General features: G+C 35.4%; 1 protein-coding gene across 1 annotated transcript in view; it reads right to left on the reverse strand.

Moving 5' to 3' along the window:
- The window catches only part of LOC150107944 (uncharacterized), an 86367-nt gene extending 76896 nt beyond the window's left edge, over positions 1-9471 (reverse strand). Inside the window, exon 1 of the mRNA XM_090415476.1 lies at positions 8888-9471. Coding sequence (XP_090271602.1) covers positions 8888-9175 — 288 coding nt within the window. The 5' untranslated portion in view covers positions 9176-9471. The remainder of the gene's footprint in view (positions 1-8887) is intronic.
- Between the last annotated feature and the right edge of the window lie 3292 nt (positions 9472-12763).

Genomic DNA, 12763 nt, shown 5'->3' on the forward strand with positions numbered 1-12763 from the left:
CTTTTCCATTCAAGCTTCTTATGTTGACAGATTATAATACATATTATAATATTATAATTATTATTTATTATATATTATTTAATCAGATTTAATTAATTTCCATACAGAGTATCCTTCATAAGAATCACATATTGCCAACATACAAGATGGTTTCATTAAGGGGCAATCAACTTTGATAAATCTATTAATCTTTTGTGTAAAGGTAATAAGAGATATCAATTATAGCAATGGTTATGATGCAATTTATTTAGATTTCAGCAAAGCCTGACAATGTTTTTGCAGGTGAACTTGCTCATTATAGATTTAGTGAAATGGATAAGGTTGATAGGAAGACTTCTAACAGTCAATGCATTAATTGCAAAATATTCCAAGGTTTGGTTTTAAGGGACGTGTTTATTATATTCATTAACCACAGTACTGGTCTTGACATGCTTACACATCAATAAATGCATGGATGCAAGATATACATAAAAGTAAAAAAAAAAAAAATTTTTCATTTTTTAAAATCTGCTAATGCCTTTTTATTCCTGTATAGGCAAGGCCATTTTAGCCCTATCTAACTTTCTGAGACTAGTGAGCAGTTCAATCTCCACTGGTAGCTATCCGAGATAACTGGCCCAAGACTATCACTTATTAAGCAGCCCACAGTGAAAATACAGCTCAGCAAGTGCTGCCATCTTGTGGTACCTAACCCTAACACAATATTTTTAATGTCTGAAATAGTGTGGGTTCTAAGGTTAATTTTCTTGAGTTTATGGGATGAAAAACCCATATGTCTGTTCCAGAGATCGACTAACTCAGGAACCAGTTGAAAAATGACTTATTAAAAGTTCCTCTAGTGGGTGACTAGACTTGAACTTAAAGTCTATCTTTGGGTGGTTTACTGCTAAGGAGTGTAAATGCCACTTCTACTGAGGTACATAGGCTCTTCCCAAAATTCCCATTAAAACTGAAATAACATTTGGATAGTACTGTGGACAGGAAGCATAAATTCATATCTTTCATCCACATGGCTTTGGATGAGATTGGGATTTAGGTTTAAATATTAAGAGCAAATCTTTCTTTCTCTCTCTCTTTTTGATGATGCTGTGAAACTGATTAAAGTCTTGATTCAATACACTTCAGGATGCTTTTTAAACATTTGGAAAGCTGAACAGAAAAGTGAGGATTAAAATTTAATGTGAAGAAATGTATATGAGATGTGGTAGAATAGATGGCAAGGTGAATGGAAAGAGCCACTGAATACAAAAATTTAGTTGATTCTAAACTGAGGAATCACAATGGAAAAACAAACTAGTTAAGCTCAGAACATTTATTCAATTAAAAGAAACTTCACTTGCAAAAAGGAAAGAAGTTTTGATGCCCTTATATATGTCAATTCTATTGATGTAATACTGTAAAATTAGTTTGCTTGGTAATGCTCATAGGTTAAGGGCTAGATATTCTAGAAATTACTCAGGATATCAAAAATGAAGCTTTCTTTAAGTTATTTTAAGAGAATTGCAAGGATGGTAATTTCAAAGTGGGTAATGAAAATCATCTATCAGATAAATTGCTTGTCAAGGCAATTTTTTTTTTTTTTTTTTTTTTTTATTATAACTATCAGATTTAGTTACTGGAGCTTACCTAGCAGTAGAAAGAGTGAAGAGTTAATTGTATTTTATAAAATTAATTAAAAAGTCAAAATTAATAAATTAATTTCTGATTACGTACTGATCATCCATATTATAGTTATTATTTACCATAATTACCTCCATCCATAACATTTTTTATGTCAATCTCACTGATGAAACATTACAAACCTATCATACAAGACTCCATGTAACTAGTTTCCCCACTCTAGCAGAGCAATTACAGATTATATGACAAAGACAGCCAAATACTAAGAAGATGTAATAAGAAGTTCACAAAGATGGAGTGGATGGGTTAGAAATTATGGAAAGAGTCCACTTTTTAGAGTGGGGGAATATGTGGAATAACCTTCAACAAAATATTTTGGATGCTGATGTTTCAAACAGTTTGAAGAACAGATTAGAGTTTACCAGCTCTGCTGGATAAGTAATGCCTCCACCTGTCCAAATATCAAACTGTAGGATTTGAATCCTACTGTGGCATGGTTATATGTAAATAACTTTAGGTGGTGTGATTTTTATATGCTCAATGTGAGAAGACCATTCTGCTTATTGGAGAGCTGAAGTGGCTTGAAAAAGTGCCTTGTTTCTTATTGCTCTGCTAGAGTAGTGGAAATTAGTTACAGTGGAGTACTGTATGATAGGTTTGTAATGTTTCATCAGTGAGATTCACATAAAAAATGTTATGGATGAAAGTAATTATGGTAAATAATAACTACAATATGGATGATCAGTACATAATCAGAAATTAATTTATTAACTTTGATTTAACAGATTTATTTTAGTCTATCATAAGCTTGTAAATGTAGTCCTTCATATTTATAGATTTAGGGACGCAAAAACACGTGTGTTGAAAAGATTATTTTATTAATTATTAATAAAATACCACTTAACGTTTTAACCCCTGTATTGAAGTTATCATCAGAAGGATACATGCATATAGGGAAGCAAGCTACATGTTCTAGCCTTGTATACCGGTAAACTGAATCTACGTTGTTAATTAATCTTTTTTCTAGCCTGACCTCTAGCGATAATTAAATAAAATAACATCAAAAATAAAATAATTAAATAAAATAACATCAAAAATAAAATAAATAAATAAAAATAAATAAAAATAAAAAATACAATTAAAAAAATAAATGAATAAAAAATTATAAAAAATAAAAATAAGTAAATAAATAATAAAATAAAATACAACTACAATAAACTGCTAAAGTCCTCGTGTATTAATATTCTTCTGGATTCGTACAGTTCTGATTGTTATAATATGATTTCCTTCAGCTACTGTTGAATGTTAAAAAGAAAAAAAAAACACTTCACCAAGAATTCTTGTAGTGGGATTTTTCTTCGGCTTGTTTTGGTTGTTATACAGGTTGTAGATGGGTCCTCCACATTCTTGGAATGATTAGGCCATCATTTTTGTTTAGATTTGGGTTATGTTTGAACATTTCACAAGCTTCTTTAAAATTTCCTCTCGAACCAGGTTTTGGTGCAGTGTAGGGACTTGGTATTTTTCCAATCAATTCTGTGGTATGTTTGGAGCGCGTGGTCAGAAAGGCCGGTTTTTTCAAAATGGAGGTATTTAATGTGTTGTTTGTGTTCATCTTTCCTAATTGGGATAGTTCGTCCTGTTTCCCCTATGTATGGTATGTTACACGTGCACTGTATTTTGTATACCCCTGGGTGGGCTAGGTGTGGAAGAGGATCTTTAGAAGAACTGAGTAGGTGTCTCAACTTAGTCGGGGGTTTAAAGGTGGTTTTGATGTATTTGTGTAGTGTTCTGTCTATATTTTCAGAAATGCCTCTAACATAAGGAATGGCAATAGCATTCTTGGAATCTTTTTTGTTCTTATTGGTATCTCTGTGGTGGATCTTGTGAATAGTTTTTTTGCTGTATCCATTTTTTATAAATGTTTGGTTGATGATCTTGTATTCCTGGTTTAGAGTACTGGCCTGTCTGTGTGTGTGTAGGTCTGCAGTAGATTGAGAAGGAGAGACGGTCAGAGGGATGAGGTATGATGAGTGTGTCTAGGAAAGGAAGAGAGGTGTTTTTTTTCCATTTCAATGGTGAATTGGATAGGTGTGTGTTGTTTGTTTAGGTGGCTAAGGAATGTATTTAGTGCTTTGCGGCCGTGGGGCCAAATGGCAAAAATATTGTCGATGTATCTGAGCCAAATTTTGGGCTTTAGACATGCTGCCTCTACAGCACGTTGCTCAAAGTCTTCCATATAAAAGCTAGCTATTGGGAGAGAAAGTGGTGAGCCCATGGCTGTACCCTGTTTTTGAAGGTAAAAATAGTTTTGCCACACGAAATATCCGGAGCAGAGTACATGGGCAAAGAGGGTCATTGTCGTGTGGAAATATGTTCTGTAAGAGCAAGATAGTATCGTTGATCGGGACACTGGTGAAAAGGGAAGTTATGTCAAAGCTGACTAATAAATCTTGGTCGTTGAGTGTGATGTTTTTAATTTTATTTATGAAATGTTGTGTATTTTTTATGTAGGAAGAGGATTGACCTACCAGTTCTTTGAGTGTGGCTGCTAATTTTTTTGACTAAGTGATAATTTGGGCTGTCGATTCCTTCAACAATCGGACTTAATAGTGTGTCTGCTTTGTGTATTTTTGGCAGGTCATAAATTCTGGGCGTGCAGGCATAATGAGGTATTAATTTTTTTTGTTTAAATTATACAGTTTTGGTCATTTTATAATAGAAATAAAATTTTATTAATACAGACCAGTTTACAATAAAAACATTTATTAAAACCTACCAGTTTCACCAGCAAACTGTCTGGCTTTTTCAAGGCGTTACGGAGATATGAAAGCTAGTAAATGCAAATTAAAAGGAACCATAAAAAAGTTGTAAACCAAACTAGTAGCTATGGTTACACGCTTCGCGTGACAGAGATGACTTATTGTTCTTATTCATTATCACGCATGCGTGTTTGTTGTAGACTTGTAATGTGATTACTGGCTAGCTGTAGTTCAGATTGATTGAGAGAGAGGATCAAGTTTTTCCACGAACTGTTTAGAATTGCACCCTGATTTCTGTTGAGGTTTCTGCTGGTTATTAATTCTATCGTGTGGTTAGACGTGCAGAAATGATGTGCTAAGCCGGAAGATATGCTTCTGTTGTGGTTTACATCACCAACATGTTCTTTTTGTCTAATTTCTAAACTTCGTGAAGTTTGTCCGATGTAGGCAAGACCACAGGAGCAGGGAATGTAATATACTCCTGGATATTTGTAGAACGGAACTTTATCTTTCGGAGATCCTAAAACTTGTCTGATGTCGGTGGTTGGTTTGAAGACCACTCTGATGTTGTGGGCTCTTAGTATTCTTGCTATTTGATAAGAAATTGACTTGATGAAAGGTATCACTACTGTAGAAATGTGCTGACAGCGGGATTCTTCTTGTCTGGGGTTGTCACTGTATAGATATTTTTTCATGATGTTTTGAGGATATCCATTATCCTCAAAACACGCATGCGTGATAATGAATAAGACAAGAAGAATCCCACTGTCAGCACATTTCTACAGTAGTGATACCGTTCATCAAGTCAATTTCTTATCAAATAGCAAGAATACTAAGAGCCCACAACATCAGAGTGGTCTTCAAACCAACCACCGACATCAGACAAGTTTTAGGATCTCCAAAAGATAAAGTTCCATTCTACAAATATCCAGGAGTATATTACATTCCCTGCTCCTGTGGTCTTGCCTACATCAGACAAACTTCACGAAGTTTAGAAATTAGACAAAAAGAACATGTTGGTGATGTAAACCACAACAGAAGCATATCTTCCGGCTTAGCACATCATTTCTGCACGTCTAACCACACGATAGAATTAATAACCAGCAGAAACCTCAACAGAAATCAGGATGCAATTCTAAACAGTTCGTGGAAAAACTTGATCCTCTCTCTCAATCAATCTGAACTACAGCTAGCCAGTAATCACATTACAAGTCTACAACAAACACGCATGCGTGATAATGAATAAGAACAATAAGTCATCTCTGTCACGCGAAACGTGTAACCATAACTACTAGTTTGGTTTACAACGTTTTTTATGTTCCTTTTAATTTGCATTTACTAGCTTTCATATCTCCGTAACGCCTTGAAAATGCCAGACAGTTTGCTGGCGAAACTGGTAGGTTTTAATAAATGTTTTTATTGTAAACTGGTCTGTATTAATAAAATTGTACTTCAATTTTTTTTTGTTGTTTCTTCTGGCCAAGTGCGAACGGATTTTATTAATTCAATTGTTTTCTTTTTTATACGTTTTGTGGGGTTGTAGTTTACCATTTGGTAGGTGTCGCAGTCTGATATCAAATGGTTTATTTTTTCTATGTATGTTATCTAGTCTAAAACGACAGTGGCATTACCTTTATCTGCTTTGGTGATTATAATGTCTTGGTTATTTTTTAAGGATTTATGGGCCAGATTTTCAATTTTGTTTAGGTTGCTGCTTAGTTTTTTGTTTGAATTTAGTATACACGATGTTTCCATGCGTATTTTATCGGCTAGATTGGTGGGGAGGGATCTTAAATCTCTCTCGATGTGATAAATGATATCGAGTTTGTTCACCGACCTCGGAGCAATGGCATAGTTTGGCCCATTCTTCAGCAGTGAGAGTTCACCTTGGGTGAAATTGTGGTTTGATTGGTTGATAACCAAGCCGTGATCTGATGGTGGTTGGTTGCTCCTAACTTCATTTGTAGGCTTGGCTGCTCCTTGTGATGTCGGTTTGTGATTGGCTGTTCCTTTTGTTATAGCGTCCCGATTGTCTTGTGCTTTTCCGTTGTTGGAATTTCATTATTAGTTTTTTTTCTTTGTTTTCCAGTAATCGTTGCTTGGCCGAGTCGTCTGTGATCCTGTCTAAAATCTAATCTCCCAAATTTCTGGATTAACGTAGTCAGATAGCTCTAATTTAAGTTGTAGAACTTTGGCGGTAGATGCTAGGTTTTTTCGTGCCTCGTAGATTTGTTCTCTTAACAAAGCTTTTTCCAACCAGGCATTAATACGGAGTGCTTTAGCTGATTTAAACTGCTTCTTTAGTTTAATGCAGTTGGGTATAAAGTTGCTGTCTCTACATCATTTCAAAAAGGCTAGTCGATTTGTTAACAAGGAAACACGTATCTTTGGCTTACTGTAGAGGCTGCACTGTTTGTTGGTCACATCTCCATGCATTATGATGATTCTTTCTTTTAAGGTTACACGGTGATCAGCATTCATATTTATAGATATTTATAGAATGCTATTGCCATTCCTTATGTTAGAGGCATTTCTGAAAAAACAGACGGAACACTACACAAATACAACATCAAAACCACCTTTAAATCCCCGACTAAGTTAAGATGCCTACTCAGTTCTTCTAAAGATCCTCTTCCACAGCTAGCCCACCCAGGGGTATACAAAATACAGTGCACATGTAACATACCATACATAGGAGAAACAGGGTGAACTATCCCAATTAGGAAAGACGAACACAAACGACACATTAAATACCTCCATTTTGGAAAAACCGGCCTTTCTGACCATGCACTCCAAACATACCACAGAAGTGATTAGAAAAATACCAAGTCCCTACACCGCACCAAAACCTGGTTCGAGACGAAATTTAAAGAAGCTTGTGAAATGCTCAAACATAACCCAAATCTAAACAAAAATGATGGCCTAACCATTCCAAGAATGTGGAGGACCCATCTACAACCTGTATAACAACCAAAACAAGCTGAAGAAAAATCCCACTACAAGAATTCTTGGCAAAGTGATTTTTTTCTTCTTAACATTCAACAGCAGCTGAAGGAAATCATATTATAACAATCAGAACTGTACATATCCAGAAGAATATTAATACATGAGGCCTTTAGCAGTTTATTGTAGTTGCATTTTATTTTTATTATTTATTTATTTATTTTTATTTTTTTATGATTTTTTTATTCATTTATTTTTTTAATTGTGTTTTTTTTAAATATTTATTTTTATTTATTTATTTTATTTTTGATGTTATTTTATTTAATTATCGCTAGAGGTCAGGCTAGAAAAAAGATTAATTAACAACATAGATTCAGTTTACTGGTATACAAGGCTTGTATACATGTAGCTTGGTTCCCTATATGCATGCATCCTGATGACCTCAATACAGGGGTCGAAACGTCAAGTGGTATTGTATTAATAATTAATAAAATAATCTTTTCAACACGTGTTTTTGTGTCCCTAAATCTATAAATATGAATGCTGATCACCATGTAACCTTAAAAAAAAAGAATCATCATAATCCTTGTAAATGTAGTGATTAAAGTAAGCCTGAGAGCAGTAACTGCATTTTGATGATGGCAAACAGGAAAATGTTGACTATTCATAACATTAAGGAACTTGAATATGCCTACAGCACCAACATATTATAGATGTGTGGATCAGAATGTCTTTTATAAAACTTTCAGATGATGGCACAAATAGTAGACAAATTTAAGTATGTTACCTGAATTAAGTTAAACAGTCAACTGAATAAATAAAGAGTACAGAATATGTACGCACACGTGTATAAACACAGACACACAATTAGACTAGCAGTAATGTACTTACATGACAGAATGGTAGTAAATGTGCACCTCTACACATTTTGTGCCCATTCAAACATGCTGCCATTACTCAAAGAATCAAATCAAGTTTAACACATCTTATTACAAAAGTCTACTATATATTGTACTGTTTTTGACCAGTAATATAAATTATTAACATCAGAGACTTCGGGACTCATCAACATAGGTCACATATCACCCACACCAGCTGTCATCTCTGAGTTCATTTCTACTAACTGCACTCATTACCCCCAAAGGCATGCCATTCTAATCGCACATCACTCTATGAGAAAAATGTGTTATCCGTATCAACATCGTTTTGTTGTTCTGCAAGATTAACCTTCAAGATTTAAAACATATGAATTTGCTATATACTCAGATAATTGGTTTCCAGGTGTTAATCAAGTGGTTCAAGTTTTATTTGTACGTAAATCCGTAGAAGAAATGAATCTAAATATGTAATTTAAAAAAGCGCATAAGGAGACCAACATTTTTGTAAGAATCCAACAACGCTAGTTTTACACGATAAGATGCAAATATTCATGAATTGAGAGGTAACTGCTTGTGTGTGATAGCACAAATTAATAACTCTATGGCTTCATGAAATTAACAGCTAACATCAGGAAAACATATGCAAGACACTAGACTATCAACATTAAATCACGATGCACTTACTCTGAGAAGGGACCGCTGTCTTGCCAAGAATGCAATCATCGTTTCTCTACGAAGGTAAATTATTGTTTTCACCGCAACCATTAATCCAGAACTTATGAAAATTGGCCCTACCAACCACATATGGCCCAAACTTGAAAACATGTTATCACTGTCATCCAAAGCTAAAATAGTAATAACTGTACCAACGGAGAATAACACAATCGCTAGAGTAAAATAACAATAGGAGGTACAGTTACAAGCTAAAACTCTGTTCGTGTCATCTTGCTCGTTCTGTCTGTTGTGCTCCATAATTTCAACAAAAAAGCTTATAACGAATTAACATTATGCATCAAAAAAATTTCCCCACGAAGATTTCACCATTTTACTAACTAACACATCTAATGGTAATACCATTTCAAAGCCATCGTGCACAAATGACGTTACTAGTAACAAACCAAAAGCTGCCACTTCGTAAACATAACAGTCAATATCAACAACACCTATTCACATGCGCCATTATTCTGCGACAAGCGCCTCCTTGATTCATGACAGAGATATAAATATCTCGAATTTCCTTATAGTCAGTATAAGACACTAAAATTCGTCACACGCAGTTGATTGAAAGGTTGCACGTGTGTGTTTGCGTGTGCACACGGAAATCGCAATTTAAGAGAGAATTGAAAGTGTTCTCATACTATGAAGGCGAAAGATAATGTAAACCACTGGATTTCAGAAAAGAAATGTATAAAATAATGTAAATAAGAATACCATTTGGCTATCAAGAAAATGTTGAATGAGATAAAATATCCAAAATGGCTGATGATCAAGTAATTAAATCAGAAATTATTTCACGATAAGTATTTTTGCAATGAATAATTCGATAAGTCATGCATTCTACACGGAATACTTCGTATATTTATGGTACTTTGCGCTCAGAATTTCAAAGCTGGTTGATTTACTGAGTAATATTTTAATTTTCGGCTATAAAACCGTGCATTATATGCGTCCTCCAAATACTTTATAAGACCATGTTGCTATAAGTTGCTGGATTATTATAGAAATTATGCAAATACTTTCTTTACATAAATAACTGATCGTAAATGATGGTGGTGTTGGGAAAGTTAGTTCAAATAACTGCTTCCATTGTGAGGTCATTTACTAAACAAATTCATTTTCAGAACACTTTCATCACTGCTGTAACATTTTCTGAATATATTTAGTGAATCCAAAACAATAGAGCTTCCATAGCGTAGTTGCAATGACGTTCCGACATTTCCTGGTCTGTGAGAAAGACTAAGGTTCGAATCCTTAAATGTGAGGAATTTAAGGGCTTTTAAACTGAGTTAAGCGATCGAATTACGGTGGTGAACTGTTTCTATTCTCAGAAAGTCTGGATTTTTCTTATCCATCAGATGCAAACTAGCAGATAACAAACGCAGGTAACATACATAATGGCCTCGCTTCCTTTATTTCGGAAGTACAGTAATTCCAACTAAATCTAGTTAATTTACTGTTTCATGTTTCCGAACATGAAAAGCAATGCTGGGGAGAAAAAAAATATATGATACATAGTTTTTGTCAGAAATTGTTTTATAATAATAATAATAATAATAATAATAATAATAATAATAATAATAATAATAATTCCTAGAAAAGAAAAACTGATTTGGGGAGAAATGTTGCGCATTTATATATACGAGTCTTGGTTCACCCACTGTACGAATATACTATACCAGGGGTCTTCAACCTTTCAGTCAGTGCTGGCGGCATTAAAAATTTCAATAAAGTTTGCGGTCCACTAAGCTATACTTCGGTATTTAGAATTGTAAGATGCTTTCCAGATTCACAAGTAACGCTATGCATTTGATACTTTACATAAAATCCCGGAGTATTCTCGAGATGCTGGTCCGTAATCTGAGTTCTTCTCTTGGACTTCACTGTGGAGAAGAACTGCTTACATAAGTATGTGCTTCATAACAAAGCGCACATCGCCAAAGCATGCCGGCGAAGATTAGGGAATGCGTCCTCAGAAATGCAGTCTTTGTAAAATGTAAGCAAGGGCACATTAAATAATTTTTCTCTTAAAGTATAGTTGTTTTGGCGTTCAAGCAGCTTTGTTTGTACTGAGTCTGGCATTTTAGAAGCATTGACACTGCATGCATTGAAAATAAATCTAAAGGAGACTGTTGATTACAAAAATCACTAAATCTCTCTTCGATCTCACTTCGTAACACTGCTAATTCTGTAGCGTATTCATCAAGAGACGAACAGTTGGACTCAGCGAGAAGCTGAAAATGAGTTAAGACTTTTTTTTTGCGAGTTGTGCCTCCCAAACTTTGAGCTTGGCCACAAAAGCTGTGATGTGATCAAACAGAGTGTGAACCAGTTGATCTTTGGTAGCCGCGTATTTAGGTCATATGCAACGAGATGTCGGTCACAAAGCAAAGTCCATCATCTACTTCGGATTGTTAAATTCGGATTCCCCTTGGTTTGCATGAACTGCTGTATTTCGCTCCTTAAGTCAAAAACTCTTTTAAGAACCTTCCTCTGCTTAACCAACGCACATCACTATGATAAACCACATCGCCGTGATCCGCTTCGCACCCTTGGGTCAGAAACTCTTGGAATTGAAGATGATTCAATCCTCTTGCCCTAATTATGTTGACGATAGTCACAATAACTTTCATCACTTTCTCAAATCCAATAGTTTCGAGCACAAATTCTCCTGGTCGAATAAACAGTAGTAATGGACGAAATCTTTTCCTTCTAGTTCCTGTTCTTTCCATAGCAGCGCAACAAACCCTTCGTTCTTTCCCACCATAGCAGGGGCACCATCAATTACCACAACCTCAAGGTTGGTAAAGCTAAGGTCGAAATGCTGGAGTGGTTTCTTGGCGGCTTCATGAATATCAGTGCCTTTCGTCGTTCCCTTCATGGGTACGAGCGCTAGTAGTTCTTCTGTCATATTTGAATTGATGATCAATGCCAGGACAAAGATTGCCAGTTGCATTGTATCTTTCACATCTCTGCTCTTATTTAAGCAAGTGAATATGACGTAAATTGGGACGACCATTATTTTAAAGTTCCTTCAATGACATTGGCAAGTTCTGCAACACGTCATGCTACAGTTTCCCCAGACAAACTCGTTATTTTTAACACCTCATTATTTGAGCACAGAATATCCCCAGTAGCGATGAGTCACTCTTTCACAAACTCGCCATCCAAGAAGGTTTTTGATTTTTTAGCAATTTTTTCGAGCCTGTGTAGCTCAGTGGATGTGGCGTTTGCACACCACAGCGCTTGACCACACGAAGGAAGACTAGCTTTCGAATCTAGTCGGCGACTAGAGGAAATTTTTCTAAGCCTTTTTTCGACCGGTTCCCGAGTTAGTCGATTTCTAGCACAGGCAAGCGATTTTTTACTCCTGGAAAGTCGGGTTTTTGTCCAGTAAACTCAGGAAAATCGCCCGTAGAATCCACATTATTTCAGACATTAAATATATTGTGTTAAGGTCAGTGACCACGAGATGGCGGCACTTGTTGAGCTGTCTCTCTTCACTGCGCCGCTTAATTAGTGATAGCCTTGGGCCAGCTATCTCTGATTGGGTACCAGAGGAGATTGAACTGCTCACTCAGTCTACAAAAGTTAGATAGGGCTAAAACTGCCTCACCTACTCCCTATACGGGAATAAAAAGGCGTTAGCTGATTTTTAAAGCAATTTTTTCAGCTATTACATAATGTACTTTGACGTACCCTTCGCTCTCTTCCCTCAGCCATTTAAACGTACCCTGCTGGCATTTTAAATCAATTTGGAGACGGTTCACTTTGGATTACTAAACTGCCCTTGATGGTGATCGAAATTGGACGCATGCTTTGTCTCATAGTGTCCTTTTGTAT

Source organism: Typopeltis vanoorti, chromosome 3 (assembly GCF_054136105.1).
Source record: "Typopeltis vanoorti isolate ZY-2024b chromosome 3, IOZ_Tvanoo_1.0, whole genome shotgun sequence".
Lineage (NCBI taxonomy): Eukaryota > Metazoa > Arthropoda > Arachnida > Uropygi > Thelyphonidae > Typopeltis > Typopeltis vanoorti.